General features: G+C 37.0%; 1 protein-coding gene across 8 annotated transcripts; it reads right to left on the bottom strand.

Moving 5' to 3' along the window:
* Window positions 1–95: 95 nt before the first annotated feature.
* TANGO2 (transport and golgi organization 2 homolog) lies at window positions 96–23,432 on the bottom strand. 8 transcript variants are annotated; one of them, XM_040576725.1, is made up of 9 exons: window positions 23,316–23,432; window positions 16,574–16,693; window positions 12,571–12,659; window positions 10,538–10,657; window positions 9,445–9,529; window positions 7,812–7,882; window positions 6,612–6,765; window positions 3,783–3,887; window positions 96–1,696 (listed from the first exon to the last, which is right to left on the bottom strand). In XM_040576725.1, exons 2-9 carry the CDS (start codon window positions 16,627–16,629, stop codon window positions 1,576–1,578), a joined length of 801 nt encoding a protein of 266 aa, XP_040432659.1. In that variant the 5' UTR covers window positions 16,630–16,693; window positions 23,316–23,432; the 3' UTR covers window positions 96–1,575. The 8 variants fall into 8 exon arrangements, with proteins under 8 accessions (XP_040432659.1, XP_040432656.1, XP_040432658.1 ...); XM_040576722.1 differs by having other exon boundaries at window positions 9,445–9,559; window positions 23,316–23,431; XM_040576724.1 differs by lacking the exon at window positions 23,316–23,432 and adding an exon at window positions 22,675–22,695 and having other exon boundaries at window positions 9,445–9,559.
* Between the last annotated feature and the right edge of the window lie 132 nt (window positions 23,433–23,564).

Genomic DNA, 23,564 nt, shown 5'->3' with positions numbered 1-23,564 from the left:
AAAATTACATTAAGCATATAGAAGGAAAAAATATCAGTGATCCATTATTAACTTAATATTCAGTGTTCAAAGTAAATAAAATCAGAACACCAATAGCAGCAAAATGACTTAAGATTTTAATATATCTTCATATTAGCTAGAATCCTTCCATCACCTACCACTGGCACTGAATAATTGAAAACCATGCATTTAAATAGCTTTTTAATTCACAGCTGTTAGGAAACACAAAGCACATCTTAATATCCAACTTCTTCAGCAATATAAAACTGCAGTAACACCCTTACAACAGAGCTATTTTACTCAAAAATATGAGCAGTCATTCCAAGTTTTGACATATTACACCAATAAAGAAGTGAAGGCAAAATTGCACATGTACAAAATAGATGATATAAGTAAACTTCATATTCAGTTTCTGTTTGCGAACTCCTTACCTGCCTGCTGGGGAAGAAAACAATACTGCTAATTAGACTATCAGGAAACAAAATGTCACCATACAGATAATTTTATTCCTTTCAAAGATAAACAAGTCAGCTTGCCTTTTTTTTTTTAACGAGTTTCCAATGAATAGAACTGTAGAAGAAGTTAAGTTCAAACACTTTGCTACTCAAATCAAGTTTTAGAATTAAGATCCATTAAGAATTAAGATTGCTGTACTATTTATAGGAAACCAAAAAGAATCCCCCCCCCCCCGCTCTGCCTTCCCCGGACAGAACAGTGCACCACAGCACTGCTGAAAAGTTTAGATGTTACTAACGAACTTAATGCTACAAAGATTTATTTAATGCACATTGGTATCAGCTATATAATCTTAAAATTTTATGTTGAAGGGAAAGCAAAGTTTGGTAAAAACAATAAAAGCAGCAAACGTTTCCCCTTCTCTGAACAGAAAGCATGTTTAATATTTAACAAATTTTAAAAAAGAGAAAAAAGCAAATCATTTCCTTCTTGGGCAAAGATAGCCTTGCTCTGGAGGCAGGTGATACAAGCCTCATGATCCCTTCTGCACGTATGTTCTATGACTTCCAGACATTGGTTTCAGGCATCATACAATACGGTTGTATTTGCACACAAAGAAATTAGAAGTATCTGTGAACAGAAATGGAACTGTAGCTGATTTCTTTTATACTCTATGTGCAAATGAAATGTAAGTTTTAAACAGAATTTAGATTGGAAAAGTTAGCTTAAGCCAGATTCTCCAAGAAGCTGCATGCATTTTCAGCACCAACTGAAATCAAAATAAATTAATGGTATGCAAGCAAGACACTGGATCATACCCAGAAGTATTACGTTGGTACTTTCCATTGTTTTTATAGTTTTTTTAAGCTTCGAAGCTAGAATAGAACGCCACACAATCAGAAACAGATTTTTAAATAAGTTGCTACTTAATATAAGAATACTGAGAAACTTGGTTTTATGCAAAGGATTTGTGACTTCATTACGGTATGCTACCAGTTTAAATAAACTTTTGTTTTTCTTGCTATTTTTGGCTTCTGGAAGCTGGCAGAAAACATTTACTGGAGCTTAACAGCTTGTTCTCTCACTGCTTTTATTACAATGCATTCAAATGGAAAGTTGTTACGTGTGCAGTTCAAATTCATAGGTGCTTGTTTCCCACTGTCTGACATCTGCATTGACCAGGTTGCGCTCTGTGAAAGTAACATGTCCTTCTGAATCAATGAGAACAACCGTGTTAGTCCTGAAACAACAAATGTAGAAGGTTAAGCCTTATACCCATTCTGTAAATTTGTAGGGTCCCATCCCCCACCCCCAAAGGTTTTAATTCATTTTTCTCTTGACCACATCATCACCACACCAGCAGGTCAGAATTCACCCTGACAAGTTCAAATAGTCATTTTCAGACCCTTCTTCCTCTGATTGCTACTCTGATTCCCTGTTGCAGCTGCAGCAGCTGACAAGCATGATTACAAAAGCCATTTTTTTCCTGATGTGCCAAGTGTGTTTGAGTCAGAAGTAGCGTAAGTTTTTCTTACTCATATCAACAGTACTCCTTCATTCTTTCCTTCCAAATGAATTGTCCATTACAATTTAAAAATCATTGTTACTGTCACATCGTTATGATCACAAAAGCTCTTCTTTCTGTAGGAACCTTCTGAAGAGGAAATTAGTTTTCCTGAAAAGCAGATTCCATTCATGCATCTGTACTACTTTGTCAGCAGATTTTTTTCATGTACTCTGACAACATTCCTCTGTGGACACTGCGGTACCCAGCCAGGGAGACTGTTGACTGGAAGTATGAGTTACCCCACCACCATGATGTGGTGGTCTTCCAAATCATTTCACAGCTGTTCGCTCATATGAAGTGCTCAACTTCCTCAGAAGAACACTATGAGGCCTAATTAACAATCTCTAATCACTAAGCAGTGTTACTAAGGGAAAGATAAGTGAGCATACAATTATAGCAGCAGGGAAGACTTGAAATATAGTGTTAATTCACAAGAAAAATGTCAATATTTCAAGAGATATCCCAGAAATAATCCTGTTTCCTTTGAAACAGTTATACTACAACCTGTGGTACAAGTGTAGAAAAATGCTTTAGCATTTGAAGTCTTCATGATTCCGTATTTAAGTGTCCTTGACATTCCTTTTTACAGAGACTCAGTTTTTGCCATCAGAAATACCAGCTTAAAATACATACTGAAATGAGCGCTCTGATTATCAATTTACATCTATACAGTTGAAATGCAATGGCTGATTAAGCCAGAAAATCTGAAAAAGTCATTGGTAGTCTTAGAGCAGGGATTCCCTACTAGCAGAAACTGGGTTGACCTTTGATTTTGTCCCTCTGAAAATTAAATGCAAGACATCACATTATTCTTCTTGCAGCTTCTGTAGACAATCTGAGCAGAAGTAAGAAACCCAGTAAAAACTGAAGCACCAGTTAAGGGAAGTGGAAATACATATCCTTTCAAGAAGGGTAACAGTTCTTCATTGTGTGAAAATGGCAGCTAGATAGAACAATGATATGCCTGAAGAAACCTCTGACTTGCTTAGCTGCACAGATGACACCATTCTGTCTCTTGGAAGAGAAATAGGTTCTGCAATTGCTCAGCCGTAGATCATTTTATTTTTATGCTAAAAAATGATTTTGAAGCTTTTCATGTTTTGTTAAGATCAAAACTAGAGGTGGTCAGATCTGTTACTACACTGGGGAGCCAGGAACTCAGTCTGACAATACTCAATTGGCAGTTAGAAGATGCTAGCATTCCCTGAAACAGGACAATCCCAGATGACAAAGGTAGCTGACAACAAGCTGCCTGAGGAAGTGTGAAATGTTGTTGCAGTTTGGGTATGACTTCACAACACTTGCAGCTTAGACTAATTCTGTGTATTTGAGATGATACAGGAGAAAAGTAGTGAAAGAAATATGAAAAAAGGGAGGACCATGTGGTAGGAAGAGCTGCTATATAGCATGCAGAATAATGGGAATGAGTAAACATTAACTTCAAAAATGTTAGCAAAAAGAAACTGGATGGTAAAATTCTCCCATTTAGAAGAACTGCATTATCTTGTTTTGGACAAAATGAAGTTGTGTCTTCATAACTTCATTCCCACCAACAATGAATCATAACATGTACTTAAAGTGCTGATCAGTAGCATATTTAAGAGATCAGAATATTGTGCAAGGAAGTACTTTACTAAATTACACTTAATATCTGAATAAGTTTGAAGCAGTCACTATGTAGTTAAAATTGATGACAGCATAATTTTGATTTGATACGCTGTGATTCAGTACACATCTATATCGGATTATGAAATTTTACCTTGTTCCATAACCTGGGCAACGAACACATACAGCTGCATACTTGTTCAATATAGGACGTATGTACTCCTTCCCTTGGTCTTCAATCGCAGGGTCAGGTAATTGACTGAAAAAGTTGTAAAGTAGTACAAAATATAGATATCTATTTTAATTCTCCCACGCATTCACCTCTCTTGCACTAAGATGTGTGTTGACTGTGTGGCTGACAAATAAAAGTAAGATCAAAAAGGAGAAAAGTGTGAACTGTGTTTGAAATTATATGAATAGAAAAATATAGAACAGCTTGTCAGCTCCTTCCAAAAGATTTCTGAAGTCTAGAACTTTTGTCTCACTTAAATATTTTTCGTATCTTGAAAAGTTTTTCACTTTCTTCGTTATTCTTTGTCTTTGTGTATTTTAGTTTCCCCTAAGGTCTCAATTCAGACATTAATGACCAAGCAATTTGAGGCACGTCACAAACATGCATTTTCCACTGAGACTTCGGAGTTATTTGTGTTGAAAAGAGACCTCTCTGCTTCTTTTTCTTTTGTATGGAATACCTTGAAGATACCTATGAGAACTCTTACATTAAAATTTGCATTCTGCTGTATCTTCACAAAGGTGAGCTTGTATATAAACTCTTGATATATAATCCTATTGAAGATTGAAAGACACTTAGTAACTTAACTTGAAAGACTATCAAGCTTCATTTATTGTAACCGAACAAGTACCTGCATCCCACAGAAGAGTTGCTAAGGCCACTAAAGGTTACTGCAGCAACCCCATATCCCTGACTTTCCATTCACATCAACAGAATATTCTCATACTAGCCACAACTACAGCTTCCTATTTCAATAAAGATCCCAATTAAATTGCAGTTCATTTTAACTATCACTGCAACAGGTTTGTTTGATTTTTAAGCCTCTTCCATCTTGAAGAATATCACACTTTTGCCTCCTAGCACAGACCCAGTTGTATGTATTCTATTAAAGTGAGACCCAGTATTCTCTGGCTAAATTTAACAGCCTAATCAGCTGTACAGCGAATGCTAGGGAAGAAGGCAGAACAAAACACATGGATCAATTCAACCCCATTTTCAGAGCTCATCCCACTCCGTAGAGGAGACTAAGCAATTCATCATGGCTTTTACACCAAATTGGGCTCATTTTCTTTGTTCTGGTGGAAAAGAGGAGCTGGGGGTGTCCGTTTGAGGGAAAAGCAAGAATAGGTGCAATTCCAGTATGAAGAGAGAACTAAGCTCTTCTCACTCCTGTAGTGGGCACGTGGCTGGAGCATTCCATGATGCAATGGAGAACACGTACAGCATGGGACTTCAGCCTGTGAGAACTGACAGCTTCCATCTCATACTCCACCACTAGCAGTTCTTGTATTCTACGCCCAGTCTCAAGCTTATTGGCCCAAAGCAGTTTTAAGGACAGAAGGAGTTGCAATACATCTCTGACAACAGTCAAAGCCAGGGCTAATGCAGGAGAATGGAGGTGAGGGACAAAAACCTGCATCTAGGAGGAAGGAACAAAATTCTAAGAGTAAGTCAACCGCTTAATTTCTGTAACAGTGATCATAAAAAACAAGCAATAAGGTATTTTACAAATGTTCAAAGCTATTGCATATAAATATGTTCAAATTTATTTTAAAAAATCATTCCCAACATGTACTTTGGAAAGATTACAGACTTCATCTTAAATATTGATTTCCATAAGTATTTCCATTCTCTATTAAGATGATTTCAGATAAGATCATACTGAAGTGTTGAACAATAAGGGAAGATTATTCTGACTGCATTGTATGTTAGACTTTTTTAAACCAGTGAGAGGTACAGGCTAAAAATTTTTGGAAAAATCACTTGATGGGATATCAAATAAAGTAATTAAGATCATTTAGCAGACTTCCCAATTACTACTCATTGCTCAGATGTCTAAGTTTATAAGTAAACATTTACTCCAAAGTGCTAAAAATTCCACAAATGCGTGTTTGCATAAAAATCAGTTTAAGGTTAGGACACTAGGTCTATATAACAGAATCAGCGTGACTTCAACACAAGTCTCCTTCTAGATAGGAGAAATGAAGGCTAGACATGTAAGTTACTGGACAGTGAGCAAGGATACGGATTTAGACCACAGCATCTCCTTTACCCAGTTTCATGTCTGGACATTCAAATGTTATCAATTTCATTTACTTCTAGATACCTAACTTAGAGGCTCAGGTTTACTGTGGAGCCAATGGTGAATGCAGGAACTTTACTCAGATTCTCAAACTCATCTCTTAGGAACAACTTTGACCAGAGGCCTAAAGCTACACTATGCAAATACTCCCTTAGTTCCTTCCCCTATTTAGCTTAAAATAGCACTTTTGAGGAAGACAATTAGTTCTATTTGAAAACAGTTTGTTTCTTCGCCTTCAATGTCTACTCAGGGTAACAATGCAGAGTAGCTAGCAGATATTAACAGACTCATGTATACAAGGGTGTAGTGTGTAGCAAGAACCTGAAACTACAGTAAGCCTCCACAAACATGGCAAGCAACATACACATCCTTTGTCTTGCACTCATTATCCTTAATATGAAATGCAATTTTTAAGGGAAAACAGCTCAGAGAAGTCAGTGTATGGTCTATGAGCAGCAAGACAGTAACTGTAGCGTTTACTGTTTCTGTTGTAAACACTTAAAATTCAGTCTCTGGAGAGACAAAATTTTGCCCTTCAGTCCCCAGATATAAGTCAATTAACACAAGGCAAAAGTTTTTTTTTTTTCTTTTTACACTCAAGATAGTTTCTATGCAGCTTCTACACTGGCCACATTGCATTTTGAACAAATTCAATATTGCTTTCTTACGGCTCTTGATTATTCATCACTGCAAGAAGCTCCTGCACCAAGTCTTCTCTGGCAAGGTCTTGACTTCTCTTGATCACTTCTGTGAAAAGCTGCTTCCCATACTGAAGTTTCTTCCATGGTGTATCCAACAAAGAATTACTCAATCCATATATTCCTGTACATGCATACAAAAAATAAAATAGATGCTAACAAATTAGTTGTCTGTGTGTGTCACTCTTAATGAAAATAACCTTTTCTCAGCAACTGTTCTGGACCACTACTTCTGACAGTTTTAATAGAAAACACACCCAAGAGCATCACTACTTTACATTTACTAAAATTGCATGAATTTGTGATTTTCATCACTTATTAACACAGCATACACTGTGGTGTGAAATATCAAAGCTTCCCTGCCCACATCATAACGATAATAGAAACTTCATGGTATTACACTATCTAAGCACAAAATAACTCTCAATAACGATATTGCTCATTTCTACAAAGAACTCCAACCCTCCAAGCTTTACTTGTCATGAAATTAATGAAATCTGTAATGAAGAGGTTATATGGTAAGAATTAAAAACAATAATCAAATGTTAAAGTCCAATGGCTGTGGACTACTAGCTACATATAATCTACATACATACTATAAAGCTCATGGCAAGCAACATCACATTTGGCTGTGCTTAAGCATTCTTCTGTGCTAATATTCAGTACTTAAATTAGCTTATTTGGTAATGAATTCTGGAGTATTATTCTATGTAACTGACTAGCAAAGGACCAGATTTTAAATATTTTAAATCAGTTTACCTGATAAGGATGAAAATCTGTTTTAAAGCCAACTGTCACTAGGTGAGCACAATGCCACTATGCTCTTAACACCGCAAGGTAAGAACAGTTAGGGTCAAACCCACAAATCTTTAAAAATCCCATTCCTCAAGACAGACCTCTGTCCTTCAATCATAATTATTTAAGTAACATGCCAGTAATTGCAGTCGAAGTGAGCACACTGATATGGATAGAAGCTTTTTATGAAGTATTAATTCTTTACTGACATGCATTAGCAAATATTTAAATGACTTTAAAGACATTTTTAAAGAATACAAAGAAAGTTAGTGAAGACAATGCTTATATAGCCAAATTACTAGAGCAATACGGCTATATTCTGACTCCGTTAAAGTAACAGAAAGTCATAATCAGACTCTTCTGAAGCAAACCTACCAGGATTTAGGAAAATGGGTTCTGGCTCTCCTTTGTTTCCATAGTAGCAAATTACATCTCCTTTGGTGGTACTGAAAAACAAACACAAATTTCTCCTTGAAAAACCACCAGCTTCTATATTTGATTACGTGCTAATTTCATGCAGCCTTCAAACACAGCAAGATGTTTTTTTCCCCACTGTTACTACTATGATACCACAGCCCAGGGATTAATTGATGCATGATATTACTCTCCTACTCTGAAAAACTTTATCATTACCATTGTCAAATGTTAACATTATCATTTTTAAACACAACAGTAATATAATTCAGAACGGCTGGACAGAAAGCAGGCAGGCTTACTGAAAAGAAGAAAGTCCTCATGCTTTAAATAACTGGACACTTAGGTACTGATAGGGGGTTAAAAATGGATAACTCGTCACAGCAAATAACATTTTGCCATCAACTCTTTTGTATGACTGTTGCATCCTAAGAAGCTCACCACTATGGACCATTCCGTCTGGCAGAAGTAAATTTTAGGTCCACTTGCAGCCATATGATAGGAAACAGAAAGGGTCTTTTTAATTTACAGATATGCATCATCAGGCTGTTTTCACATAACCGCAAGAGACAATACTCTTCAAGAGACATTCAGTCATTACTGTCTTAATCTTTTTTTTTTCCTCCACTTGCCAGAGCTGCCCCTGCTCACCCTAAGGACAACTAAGAAGAGCTTTGAACTTCTTTTCCATGGGCAAGTAATAGGCCCAGTTGCATCTCTTTTTTGCTAAAGACTTAGCTATTTCCCCATTTATTCTCCCTCTCATCATATTTTAACGTTTTTCCACATTGCCAGCATTTCTAGCACTCACAACCCACCCATTTCTCATGTATTTAATTGATAACCAGCTTCTGTCAAGTATATTCCGCTGAGCTGACCAGCTTCCCAGGTTCTGAATAACATTCTCCAGAACTCTGATGCTTAACACACTTGTTTGCCGCCAGCTTTTTCTCCACCTCTAATGCTGAAACTCTGATCTCTCTCATAAGTCGCTATGGCTCACCAGCCAAAAACTTGAGGTTATGGTAGCTGTTCAGAAACAACTGTGTGGAAAAGCAATGCACCGTCAAGCCCAAATTTTTGGATAAGATTCGCTGGCATTTTCTAATATAGTATTTTTGTTTGTTCTTTATTTATTTACAAGTCAGGAAACCTACAGCATACAGTAGGCATAAGTACAAACCAAATCTTTGATTAAGAGTTTGACAGTTGAAAAATCATGGAGGGAGGATAACAAGTTTTATAATTAAACAGAAGCATCTACATTTCAGAGAAATTACGGAGCCAAGGTTTTGCCTTCTCAAAGAAGGCACACACAGCCTTCAAGGAAGAGACTAATTATGGGCCATTAGGAAAAAGAATTAAAACATTTTGTAGTGATGATTAGTATACAAGATGTACCTCCAGTATTTAAAAGATTAAAAAGGGAATTATGACAGGAGTAACAATAGGCTCTTACCTGCCTACTAGCAAGAGAAAGAGCTCTTGCTTTAGCTTGTAACAAGATTCTATATTGTTACACTTATGTGCTAACAAGTATTTGTGCTATTATCTTTCTCCTTTGAAATTTGAACCATGATGGTTGTAGACTTACTTGAAGTCAGCTGCTATTAAGTTAAATCCATTGTAAAGATGTCCTTCTACTGAAACTTTCTTCAAGTAAGAGTAACTGTCCATATCTGAAGTCAAGAAGTTAGTTACAAGAGCACCTAAGAAAGAAGTACATGGAGCAACTTGAACATGTAAACTCGCTTCTCTGTCAGACTTGGTAAAACCAGTAGCAATATACAATAATTCTGCCACCAAGAGAATACAACAGTGGGGGAAAAAAACCAAAAACATCTAAACACCTTTAAAAGCCTTACAGCATCGTACCACATTCAAATTAAGAGCTTGACATCTATTCTGAAGAACTCAGTCAACTGGTTGTTTCTACAGAGTTCATATTTACTAACTCTTCTCTGCTGGATGTGCCCTTCTCCTCTCTTTACCATAACTTCATTTTATATATGACATTAAAATAAAATATAGATGACATAGTTCATTCGTTTCTCTATGTAACATGATGTTTTGCCATTGCACTATCATATAGCAGTTAGAAGCAGAACTATTCTTACCTTTAAAAGAGCTCTCCCAGAGGAGGTTCTCCTTTTACTTCTGCCACTCCAATTCATCGTGTGAGAAGGAATCTTTTAGACTAGCCTCTACCATAATGCAAGTTGCATTGTTTCCCTAACTTAGCTCTTATCTGAAGAGCACACACATTTAAAAAGCCTAGTGTAATCTAAATCTAGCTTCACCCTTGTCTAGTTGTTCCAACTCTTAATTAGAATAATCATTTTAAGAGAAGACAGTTGGCGTTGTATTTCTTGTCTGAACGTTTCCACTTAATCTTGTTTTATTTTTTGCCTGCTTGATTAGAATATCATTATCCACGTCAAGTTCCCTGCACAGGGACTCAAGCTTGTTCATAAATCCTATTCAAAGCACATATCACTTTACAGCTTAATAAAATGGTTAAAATTAATATTGTAATAATAATTACAAAAATTATCATTGTAAAATTAAAATTGTAATTTGATTTAACTTGAAAATGTTAATGTAATGTAACTTGAAATTAATATTGTAACTTGATTTAATTGGGACACTAGGATTTGCTTGTATGCTTTTTTCCATTTCCTTCATACCTCTTCCTTTTGCATTTTTGTCTGTCTTTGGCTGCATATAGTTCGTCAGGGCTGCCATCTTGCCTTTCTTACTGATCCCCAGCCACGTCCCACCTTCTTTTCCTTCCTCCATATCCAGACCTAGTAAAATAAGTATGAGTTAGATTACATTCATTTTCAAAAATCTGTGTTAATTAAGAATTTCTTAATGCAAATCCAGAGTCTTGATCAGGCTGTATAAAATGCAGTAGGTACAAAACTGTCTTTCTGGACTACTACAGGTAAAGTAAGCCCATTTACATTACCCATCCCCAATTGTGGGCTAAGAATTATTTTCCTTGTTGCTGAAATAATAGATGAGAGAGAATAAGTAAATTAAGTGTAAAAGCAAAATTTTAAGCTATAAAATCCATATAAAACTAAGTAGACTCAGAATTTCTTACTTCAAAATCAAGTCTCGGAAGATTAATGTTGTTTGTAAGTTTAACGTTAGAAGTAACCAGAATAATTTAGATTAAATTAGGTAACTAAAAATTCTGTACTCAGGTAACAGTAATTTTGCAGGGGAGGAAGGAAGATCTGGTGCTGCAAAAATGAAGCCTACATCCAAACCTCTTTGCACAGAAGTAGTTAAGAAAAACACTACCTATTTGCAGCAAGCTCATGTTAAACAGCAGGTGTTTAATGGAAAAAAGAAAACTGGTTTGATATATCATGCTTGCTGTTGGAAATGTTTTAATTCTAATCATATCATAATAGAACTTTCATTAGAATACAACAAGTTTTGGATCCTTATTCAGAAACTCCTTCCTTTCTTTAGTAGCCAAAACTTCAATATCAAGTTTTAGCTATGTCACAGTTTCTCACAATACTTTATTAATGTTCTCTACCTTAACTGAAAGGCACAACAAGGAAAAAACCATACCGACAAATGCCCAATGATAAACATATGCAATTACTGTTTTCCTACATTGTTTTTAAGCTTATAAAATCTTTTATTAAGTAACAAAGAATTAAATTTGATTTTTATTGTTTTTTGGTCCAAATTGATGCTTTCATTTGAGATAGCATTATTAACTCAGGATGTATTAACAGGCTCTCCAGAGATAAGCCCACCGAATGGAGAATATGGAGAACTAGTTTCTTATGCCAAATACAGCCACAGCTGAAAAAGGTATAAAAGACAAAAAATCAGGGCCCTTCAGTTTTCAGGATAATTTTATTTGGTTGTTCTCTTTTAAACTGCTATATAGCAGGGGAAGCAGCATCCAGAATGTCTGGCATGAAATTGGAATGTCAACCAGAACTTCAGTTCTGCAGTGCAGTGGGAGTAATTTATCCTCACAGGCCTCCCTGCCAACGATAACAACACACAACATCAGCAAACAGTGTTTGCAAAGTCAAAAACTTGGACGCAAAAAATGCTTTGTCTTCTAGAGCTTCATTTCTGTTTGAGAAAAGGGAGAAATATTGATCATACTTAAAAATCTGAGATTCCCTACAAAGGAAAACCAGACAACTGACAGCATTTTGTTAAAATGACTGTACACAGAAATGTAATAAGCCGATGGATTAATAAACTATTCTGTAGCCTATAAATCGCTAACTGATAAGAAATTGGAAAAAAATATTTCCTTCATGTTTGGTTTAACGATTTCAAGTCAGTATTAGAAACGGTGAGTCTGTAGAATAATTCCATCTATTTTTACATGTATTTCAGTGTATCTGACAAAGCTAAATTCTGAGGGACAAACTAATTTAATATATTTCCATTGCACTGCTTGGACTGCAATCAGTTAAAGAACACAAAACTGGCAAGGAAAAGGCCACATGATATCAAAACAAATTCAAATTTGTGTTCTTCTTTCAAACTCATGTGTGTTCTTGTGTTCTTCTTTCAAACTCACTACATGTTCTCCCCAGAAGTATAAGGGAGATGCATATTTCTTAGCAATGCAACCCACCCACCCCACCATAACAAAAATCCAGGCCCTAATTCCCTTATAAACTGTATCAAAACTACTTAAAACAAGAAGTACAATAAAGTTACATACCACTAAGGATATCATTGCTGCTGTCCCAAAAATCTGCAGATTTGGATGGTCTGTTGTAAAACTCATCTCTATTAGCTGCTAGAATAAGTCTGTAGAACACAAGAGTAGTGAGATACTATTATTTAGAAATAGCAACTTCACAGTACAGACAGGAGCTAATCCTTGCCACAGCATTAGCTCATTCTAAGTATGAAACTATCTTTACCTTACCATCTCACCTTTATCACTCTGATAAAGTTGAATCACAGCTGACCACAGCCTTCTCTCAGGCTTGTGAAAGGTCTCAAGACAATCTTGTTGCATGAATGAGTTAGATATTTTCAAAGAACAGAATTAAAAGCAATCTCTTACCTTGCAAGTGTTAAGATCTTAATTTAATCTCAATCAAGACACTTCAGTATGCAAAGTTACAGCTTAAAAAAGAAAATCTAAATGTAACCCACAGGTTTAGAGGAAGCCTATCTGAAGAATGTGTGTGTGATTTGTTCCCCTAACGTTCTCCATTCTTTCCAGCCACATTACTTAATATTTAATTTTAACAAAATGCCATCTTTCAGAAACATGCAGATTTCCTTAACTAGTTTCCTATAACCTCTGCATCTTCTTCACTATCAGTTCCTCTTAATACCTGCACGTCAATTACATTTATGCAGCAGAAGCCAAGTTTGCTACTGTACACTGAACCATACACTTTTCACTAGTTTTCAAGCCACAGCACAAGAATCGATTTCTTTATTCAGCATTCAAAGGTACTGACATTTTTCACAGGTTTAGACTTTTCTTGCAAACTCTTCATTAATATAAAGTTGTGCAACATGATCATGAGTTCTCAGATGCACACTAGTGATGCTGCAGAAACAGTTGTAACCAGCTATAGAGAAAAGGCGGCTGGTACTTCAGTGCCATCCTTCCTGTTGGGCAGATACTTAGTATTTTGCCCAAAGACAGCACCTTTTGGAAAGCAGAGTACGTATGTTTTTTTATCTTTCCAATGCCAAATAGTCATAACAACATTCAATTCAGTCCAGCATTATTTCTTCCCTCTTCCACCCCATTCCAGTCTTTGATCTATAGGTTTTTCAGCTAGTTTAAAGTTATCATCTTGCTTAATATCCTCCCTTTACCGCAAGTGCCTTATTTCCCCAGATTTCACTTAAACATCTCTACCTTAGTTTGAACTGTATCAGTTCTTACTTCCTGAAGCTCCAATTGGATTTTTGCCTTCAATAACCCCAAACATGAGAACAGTTTGTTTATAGGACCTAAATAGCAAGAGAAAGTGAAAGTTTCCCAGTGTTAGAATATTCCCCATCTCAAAGCCACAGATTCCAAAGTTCAGCAAAAGTTTAGTACACAGGATTGCTTATTCAAAACATCTTCATGTTGCATTTTACGGAACTTAATCATACTGAAAAGAAATACTATTAAGTGACCCTCATTATCTAATAAATTAGAAAAGACTTAGATATTTTCGTAGCTGAAATAATTCAACTGTATCAGAATTTATTTATTAAGATTTATTTAAATGTTGAGGTAGAGATGAAAACATAAGAAATCACTCCATTAAAGCAATTTCCTACAATATAATTCAGTTCCATAAAAAGACTGATTCTAGCTTTGAAGCTTGAAATGTATTTTATTCCTAAGATGCACACAGTATAGTTTGAAACAATATAATGGCAGCATGTTACCTTTGACAATAATAATAGACTACAGTAAAACATCTGTCACAACACTAAACTTCACTACAGATAGGCCTATAGAGAGCACAAAGGGTAGAAAATCAAGTTTCAAGTGTACAGGAAGACAGATTCATAAATGTATTAAAAAGGTGATCTGTAAGCTTTTTGCTTAATTAGGTACTCACAAAAAGCGGCCAATGTACTGTTCTAGAAACCAAAGACTACTAAATACCTGAATTTGGGCCAACACAACGTTTTCCTATTTTGACACTGATAGCAATTTGTTTCCTGCTATGATTCAAAATTTCAAATTCAATGCAACTTGACTCAAAGGCTAAAGTTGTTAGCAAACTACTCAGAATTTTACTTTTAAATAAAATAGAAAATTCACTTGGCAAGCAACTATAATTTAAATCCGAAGGATTTTCCCCAGAGGCATCAAATTGATTTTTTTGTTTGTTTGTTTTTGCTAACTAGCAATACAAAGAAAGTCATACCAAATAAATTGATACATTAGTTCAGTACCATTTACATCAAACAAACCCTTTTCAGGCAGATTCCAGACAGAAAGGAATGCATGCTATGGACAACTGAAACTTTGGTTCTCAATCCTTTCTTTCTATAGAATGGCATCCTTTGCTCAATACAAAAGGGCAGAAAAAACAAGTAAATGAAAAGTGCAGAGCATGCTAATTCTGGAAGTTTCTGGAAGAATACTGATACTTGTGCGTCACAAAGTAATATGGAACCTATACAGTATGCAAAAATGCAGAAAATAGAATGTGACAGTCTTCTTACTAGCCTGAAGTACTCTTTCCGTTATCTACTGAATGTGCTCTAAGACACTAAAGTTGGATATAAGCTTTAAAGATTAAGGTCTGTAACGGGACAAAATTGTTAGAGGAAATTTAATGTTAGTGAAACTCACTGGATGACATCAGTGTAACCAGTAAAAAAAAACAAAACAAAAACAAAAACAAAACTTACCTGGAAGCATGAATACTTGTTTTGACTTAAGCTTTCAGCTAAAGGTGTCATACAATTATATAGTTTATTAGCTTTATATTATATTATTTATATTATTATTTATATATAAATTCATATATATTATTATATTATAATTATTATAATTATAATATATTATTATATATTATATATTATTATATGTTTATATTATATTATTTATATTATATTAGCTTTATATTATTTATTAACTTTATATTTGTATTTAATTATATAGTTTATTAGCTTAAACAATTATATAGTTTATTATTTTAACCGCAGCCAGATTTGTGGGAGACATGGAGGGGGGTTGCTAGGACATTTACTAACAGCTCTTCGCTTCCAAATTTGCCATACTAACTTGTTTTACATTGATACAGGATTTCAAATCCCACAGTCTTCAAACTGAGCATTTTTTGAAAAATATTTAATTTTAAGACAAACAGCAACTGAAAATCTTCGAGTATCACTTTTCCCAAAAGCAAACTCACAGACAAGTAACTATGTGGATATCTTGACCACACCTGTCTGTATTTTTGAATGCAGTTGTGCCTGTTCACAAACTGGTTCTGTCATAACCAAAGTGCAATATGGTGTGGTGAGTAGCCGTGATTTAAAACTGAACAGAGCAGTGAACTATGCAGTGAAGAAGGTATTGTTGTTGGGAGGAAGCAAGGTTAACCAGAAACTACCCAAGCAATATGGTCTCATCTTTAACATCTTTTGGACTCAATGTACTAGTCTATTAGCTTAGAGAAGTGGACCACTAATCAGTATGTCAGAACTGCACAGTATATATAAACAAAGAAGAAAAATTAGCACATGGAGCGGACTAATAACTGTGTAATACTTCTGCTCCACTGGCTACCTTGTACTTTCCAGACCAAATTCAAATTATTGGCTTCAACACAAAAGCACTAGAAATTTCTAAACTACAAGAAGAAATTGCATCTTTTCCTGAACCTTATTGCTACAACTGTCCTTCTCCAATAAGGATGACTTCCCTTAGTTTAAAGGATACAACAGAAGGCAGGACTTTGAAACTCTGGATTACAATTTTTAAAGGCTACATCCTACACAACATTATAGACTGCCATCAAGAGGTCTGTGACTACAGCCCAAGCCTTCTGACAGTTGCAAAACAAAGGGTTCTCAAAGGGTAACAGTAAGTACTCCAATGAAGGAAGTCACAAAGTTCGACACTACCCAAGCATAACCGAATACCTAATACTGACTTTTGAATCTACAATTCAAACACAAGCTACAAGAAGAAATGGTTAAAACACACCTGTTTCCGTAATTTTTTATACAATCTTTACCTGTAAGCATTTTTTGAAACTGGTCGGGGGTCAAATTTGAACAGCAGGATGCACATTGAAGAACGATGATTAGTCTTGTTTCTTCTACAAATGCTCAGTGCAAGGTCATTCTGTAATAGCCTACAAAGAAAATAAAGATCATATATTACACTGCAAATTATAAAAACAGAACCTTACCTCTATGCTGAAGCTTAAAGATTGCAATGTTCACACTACTAGCTTTCAATAAAAATAGATAAAACAGGACTTCAAAAGTGCATTTGTTTCAATAAACAGTCTTCTACTTTTTTTAAAAAAATCTATTGTTTAAACGTGATTCTTGGATAATTCAAAATTGTACTAAGGAAACAACCATCAGGAAAATATTGACAAAACCTAGAGCATTAGCAATACATAAGACTCATGTAATTATCTGCTCATTAACAATAAAGTACCACTCCTTTTTTCAGGTCTTAAGTAAGGCAAAATACTTCCGCTATAACGAAAATAAGCAACTGTTGCAGAAGCTGAAAAGGCCTGATCAAAGACACTCCCAAAGCTGTAAACAAAACATACTTTAGGCCAAGCTACCATTAAGGATAGTCACCTGCCTTTCCTGAATTGTGCAGATCTCAGAGATTATTGTTTACATAACTTATTGCATAGGTCATACAGACACTGAACAGGATTTTTTTTTTATTAAGCTTTGCCAGGCTATTTCAGAAACACAGCTCAAAGGAGATCCCAGCTGATTCTGCAAAGCTACCAGACAACAAAAGGCTTACATAAAAACTGTTGCTCACAAACTCATTTGGCAGCTTTTTTTTTTTTTTTTTTTTTTTAAAAAAAACACCCATCACAATTCTCTGGAGAGACAAACATTTTTTCAACACTTCAAAAACCTTTCTAGAACCCATCATTATCCTTTGGCACTACTGCTCTGGCAGAAGCACCTGTCTCTCACCTTATCAACCCTGCTTGGTGTTACTACAGGTCAATAATTTTCATTTGTGCTTTTTAATAACTACAAATATCAAAATTATTATTTACCTTGGGCTCCACCTACTGGCCTTGAAACAAGATTAAATGTTTGTAGGTCATGTACAAACAATCCAAGCTTTTTTTTAACTCAAATTTTTATGCCAGCTAAAAAGCATAGCTACCCCTTACTACAGCAGTGATATTTAATTTGGCAAAGGAGGCAAATAATGTGTTTCAGTATCTTCTTTGATCAAAGCTGACATTGGATTTGCAACACCTGCCACATTTTTATACCCAGGGTTGGATATTAAGTTTAATATTTTAAGTAATAAAGTATTTTAAGTCAGACCTAAATTTAGATATGCCAAAACGAGACAATTAACAAACATCGAGAGGAAAAGAACCAGAGAGGCTGTCTGCTGAAGCATAACAAAAAGAAAATCTAATATAAGGGAACTCCTTTAACTCCTCCCAGTCTGAACCTAAGTCATTCCACAGTTATGTACAATTTAGGGAAAACCTTAGATAATGCTAAATATCCACATTTCGGACAACCACGTGATGAAGGAATAGCTACAAGATTTTAGGACAGAGCTGAGAAAGACAGAAAAACTTGACAAGTGTTACCCCAGTGCCTGACTGCAGGGCCACAGCTCCTTTTAAGACAAAAGACACAATGCGGATTGGCCTGGATCTCTGTGCCCTGCTGCTGTTTAGCAGCATGATACCCATGCCTGCTACACAGCCACACACACACTGCTTCCTGCTGAAATCGAGAAGGGCAGCAGGTTAACTGAGAAGCCACATATTGTTCTGTGTTTGATCAACTTCCTTCATAACTAAAATGCTTCTAAGAGAGCATCTTTACAAAGATTATGTCACTACTGCTCCATTTTATTTTCCTCCAAAGAGAAAACCCTGCTGCAAACCTGTAACACAAGGTTGAGACTGTCCTAAAGTAGACATCAGACTGCACTGAGAAATTTTAATGCTTGCTTCTGCAGAGAGCTACAAGACAGAATACTGACTATTGTCGATGCTTACTGAAAAACTAGTTTCAGTATATTATCGTCATCAACACGAAAACAACACGAATTCAAGATGGAAGCTGAATAGCCATCCTTTGACTTATGAACTACATTAGCTTTGGGTTTTGTTTTGCTTCTTTAAGCCTTTGACAGAATATAAAACTTTAAGGAAGAGTTTTCTAAAGAACCATTGTTCCACTAACGACATAATGGTAATTAATAGACTGAGGTCTCACTCATTCTGCCATAGAGAAAATAATAGGCTTCTGAAGAAATAATATAATTTTATACCACAACTCATATGGAGTGGGAAGATTGTTCTGGATTACCACTGTGTACTTTTCATTGCTCTGCATTGTTAAAAAAAATTCTCTTGAAAATCACTTTTCATTCAAGAAGAAAAGCACGGTCTTCAAAAATCCTTCTTTGACTAAGTAGTTGAACACAAGTTAAGAATTCAGCGACTAGCTTTCTTACTGTAGTCTCACCTCAGTTACTCAACTTTCATTCTTTTAGGTTTTTTGATATCACTCCAATTACCTCATTAGTCTTTTACCCTACATGAAGCTTAGACTGTAAAATAAAGCACTTCTATTGTTAGTTACAGTACACAGAGCAGCAATAGAGATGAGAAGAGAAACATTTAATCAAAAGTCTTCATACAGGTGTCATTCTTTCAAGTCTATAGTCACATAGAAGAGGGTGCTGCAACCACAGGCGTGAGATAAGCCTATTGCATAGAGCTGCTTTACAAATCAGACGTGCTCAGCTCAGCCTTCTGATCATTCAGGACAGTCTCTCACATATCAAGGAGAGGAATAAGATTTAAAAAGCTTAGGTCTGCACTGGCTTCTACACTTGCAACTTTATCCCATGGCAGGTCCAAAGCTTGATCAAAAGCTGACTTTCTAGCTTTATTTCAGCAGAAAGTGTACTTTCAGAATTATCCTTAGATATGCAGAGGAGGTTTAGCAGGTTTTTTTCCTGTTAATTAAAGAGTTCAACTAAAAAAGGCTAGGTTATGGTAAAACAAATACTTTCTGGTTTTCTTTCGGAAGACAATTCAAGTCAGAATATGCATCCTGTCCAATATAACAAGCTCTGTAGAATGGAAAAAAAGTTTATCATAAGGTAGAGACAGCAAAAACTTACTGCACTCCAGATAATGTGCTTCTATAAAAACTAGCTTTATTATTCCTAGTCAATAGACTGACAGTTATCAAGCATGAAATGATGGCAACAATCTCCTATTTCTGTAATATGTTTTTAGTCTGCTATCTAACTTATGCCTAATACACACAAGCCAGCTTTACAAGAGTTACAAACATCCTGTAATTAAGCGTTCTGCTCCAAATGGCACTGCTGATTTGGAAATGACATTAAAGTAACTAACACTTCTTATTCCGTGCTACTGTACTCAGACCATACACGTATTGTTTTACTAGCTTTAACAATCTGTTAAAAGCCTGAGCGGATACCTGCCAGTACACAGTAGTGTTTAGAGGCACTATCAAGAGAACGAAACATGATAGATTGTTTGCTCCTTTCATAGGGTTCTACCATCATCTGGTTGATTAGAAGCAATCAGTTCACAATTTGGCATAAAACCATTTTAACCTTATGGTCTCCCAGTAGCAGTCTTTGAAAAATGAAGCCATTTGCTACATATTTTGTTTTTGCAAATGAAGCATCATAAATAACATCTGCCAGTTACCACAGCAATCTCAATTGCTTCTCAACTGATCTGAAACTGTTCTTTAGGTGAGTCTAAAAGACAGCTCAAGATCATTAATCACTGGATTCTGATTGTTTTATGTACCACAACAATAACTCCGACATCTAAAATTACTTTACTACTGCTTTTGCATTTGTTTAAAGGCAACTGAGGACTATATCCCTCAAATGTCCATAAAAGAGTAAAACTGAATGCATATTCTTTCAGTACTAGAATGAGATTTTTATACCGAACTTCAAAATAAAGATTCAAACTAAGAGGCATTTGATTACGTTAAAAGTAACCTACTTTTTTTTTTTTTTTTTACCTCCCACCCATGAAAGCATCACAGCTATTTTGTATTTTAAAGCATTTTACTGGTTTCATTTTGCACTTCCATCGTCTAACACACTCCTGCGTGTCATATTAATCACATTAATCATGAGCTTACAACCGCTTCAAAAGTGATGGGAGAGAGCCCAATGACTTACAGAGAAGGACTGAACATGAAAGATGAATTTTGACAAAAAAAAAAAAGCAGTACATGAAGCAATCCAGAGAAGCAATAGCACACACACAAGAAAATAGTTTTAACTAAATCAGAGCTCTGAAACAAGTTAGATTTTTCAAGAACAGCAATATTCTTATAAGTAAATGGATAGGCCTAACATTTCAAGACTTGTATTTCCATCTGAAACTTCCCAGAGGGTACAGGTGATGACTCCTTTTAGTGATTTTAATTGTAGCTTCTCAACATGAAATATATAGAAGTTCAGAAGTGTATATATGTGGAACTGTTGGGTAAAATAACACCATATACAGGTATTAGGTGGGATTTCCTCCTAAGACTCAGAGGACCTGTTCCAGAACATATTTCATCCTTGAAAGCATACTTTCAATTTACTGTTGTACCTTTTTGAAAGTTACGTGAATATAAGAGGGAAGAGATGGATCTATATTCTGTCACCTTTCCAGTTGTTCAGTATAAAGACAATTCACAACTAAACTAAGGTCTGTAACCTTACCAAGGTGAAGAGTCTTCACTTCACGAGGCAGCAATGCAAACTAGAACACTTATGAAAACAGAAAATAACACATAAGGGGCATGCCATTGCCAAGTCCGATGAGGTAAGATTTAAACTAATTTTTATTTTTGGCTGCCTGTTTTTTTCCTCCGGCATTTTACTAGGTTAAGTCCACCGCACAGCTCCCAGGAGAAACAAAGAACAGTAAACATCTGCCAGCACACTATACTTTGGGAACATTTACAAGGGGTGGAACAGGACAGCCTTTCCCCCAGTTTCTCAAGAGTAACCGTTCTCCTCTGACACATCTCCGCAGACCCAGAATCCTTTCCAGACTTCTTTCTCCTCTTACGCAAAGACTATTTATTATTTTTAGCTTCCACAATTCTTTGGTTTCCTTTTGTAATGAATCAGCTAGGAACCCTTTCTGGACAAGAAAATCCATTTCCCATTCCTTACTCAAAAAAAGTCTAAGTTACAAGTTGCTGGAGGAAATACTTAGCAGAAGAATCGTACATACTTGCTCTGTTCTTGTCCTCTTCCCTGGGGATGTCCTGCTAGATACTTACAGAGACAGGACACCAGTCTATACGAGCTTTGGATCTGACCTGGTCTGGGTGGTCTTAGATTTTTAAGCTTAACTTCCTGTGATGGAAAAACTGCAATCATCACTCATGTATTTATGTTTTTAATCCCATCCTCCCTACCTCATCTACAGCAACTCTGAGAGTACAATGTACCCTGAAGAAAATGTGGTACGGTCATGGGGTGGTAGACACCTTACAGACTTGGGAGCGGGAAAGACAGAAATCAACAAAAAGCAAAACCCAACAGTTAAGTAGAAGAAAGAAGCACAAAGAGTATCCTTATTTGAGAAAAATCATGTTTGCTTCTTTCAAGAGAGCAAATAGAAAATTAACATTGCAAGACAATAATGATCTTCCAAGATTATTGCTTTGATTCCAGGAGGTGTGAGGCAAGGAAAGCAGGATGTTGTTAGTTGTGCTGTTAACAGTTATTTATTCAACGTAAACATGCTCACTGAAAACACATGCCCATAAAAGTAGCTTTGTTGATCGCTATCAGGATTCAGCAGATTCACTTGGAATTGCTCCCACAAGAGCAAAACCAACGTTAGGCCTATCTGCTTTAATACACACATGTTATATACCTGTTAGAACATATAAATATTCTATCTGAAAAACAGCAAAATTGCTTCAGGGACAACTGAGATAGTAAAATCAGTATTGCTAAAACCAGTTAAAACTGCAAAGGGCTGCTAAGAACTACAGGGGAAGCCTGAAACAACTCAACTAGCAGAAAAAGTAGCAGATTTGACCAAAAAAAAGGCCCAGTTCCTGATACACATTTTACCTTTCAAGATCTGTGCGCTATCCAGCAGAGAGCGCCCTGATAACTGGGGTGCCTCAGAGCTCCTGTACCTCAGCGGACCTCAGGTAATCAGCAAGAAAATCCTCAGAAAAGAGAAGCCCACAGTGCTCTCAACGCCTACAAACTGAGAAATCAGTAGCGTGCGGTGCGTTTGTGCGATTGTTTCTTCACACGGCCCACAAAACGGCGGCTGGGCATTACATGACCCGCTTCACCCCCCCGGTACGCGACCGCAGCCGCGGGGGAGCAGCAGAACGCCGCGGCACCGGGGCGGGCTCGGTGCAGAACCAACGAGCGCTGCGCTACGGCCTGAGGGAGCCGGCAGCGGGCACGGAGACCCCGGGCGGCCCGCGAGCCCCCGCACGGGGCTAACGCAGCTCGGGCACCCACGACATCTCTGCCCCCCCGGGGACACCTGAGGCAATCCCCGCTGCCTCACGGACCCCCTCGTCGAGCGCACAGCGGTGGCGGCGCTGCGGGAGGGGAGGGGAGGCCCGAGGCCGAGGTGACCCTGCCAGGACCTGGCGGCCCCGCAGCCCCCTCAGAGCAGCGCGGGAAGGGCTCCGCGCGCGAGGCGGCAGCGCGAGCCCGGCCGTCAGCAGCCCGCCCAGCTCCGCACTCACCCAGCACGCTCCGCCACCACCCGCACATCCCCACCTGCCCGCTTCCGGCAGCGCAGCCAGTTTAAAACAACACCTGCCCCTATTGGCTCTCGGTGCCCCGCCCGCCGAGGGCTATTGGACGGACGGGTCTCCCGCCTCTCCTTCTCGAGATGCTATTGGATCCTCCGCCGCTCAGGGCGGGCGCTGAGGGGTGCTGGCATACAGGTGCCCGCTGGGCGCCGCCTCCTGTCAGTAGCCCCGCCGGCCCGG

Source organism: Cygnus olor, chromosome 17, assembly GCF_009769625.2.
Source record: "Cygnus olor isolate bCygOlo1 chromosome 17, bCygOlo1.pri.v2, whole genome shotgun sequence".
NCBI classification, from domain to species: domain Eukaryota; kingdom Metazoa; phylum Chordata; class Aves; order Anseriformes; family Anatidae; genus Cygnus; species Cygnus olor.
Note: the sequence above shows the minus strand (reverse complement) of the source record. Positions and strands in the feature narration are given on the sequence as shown.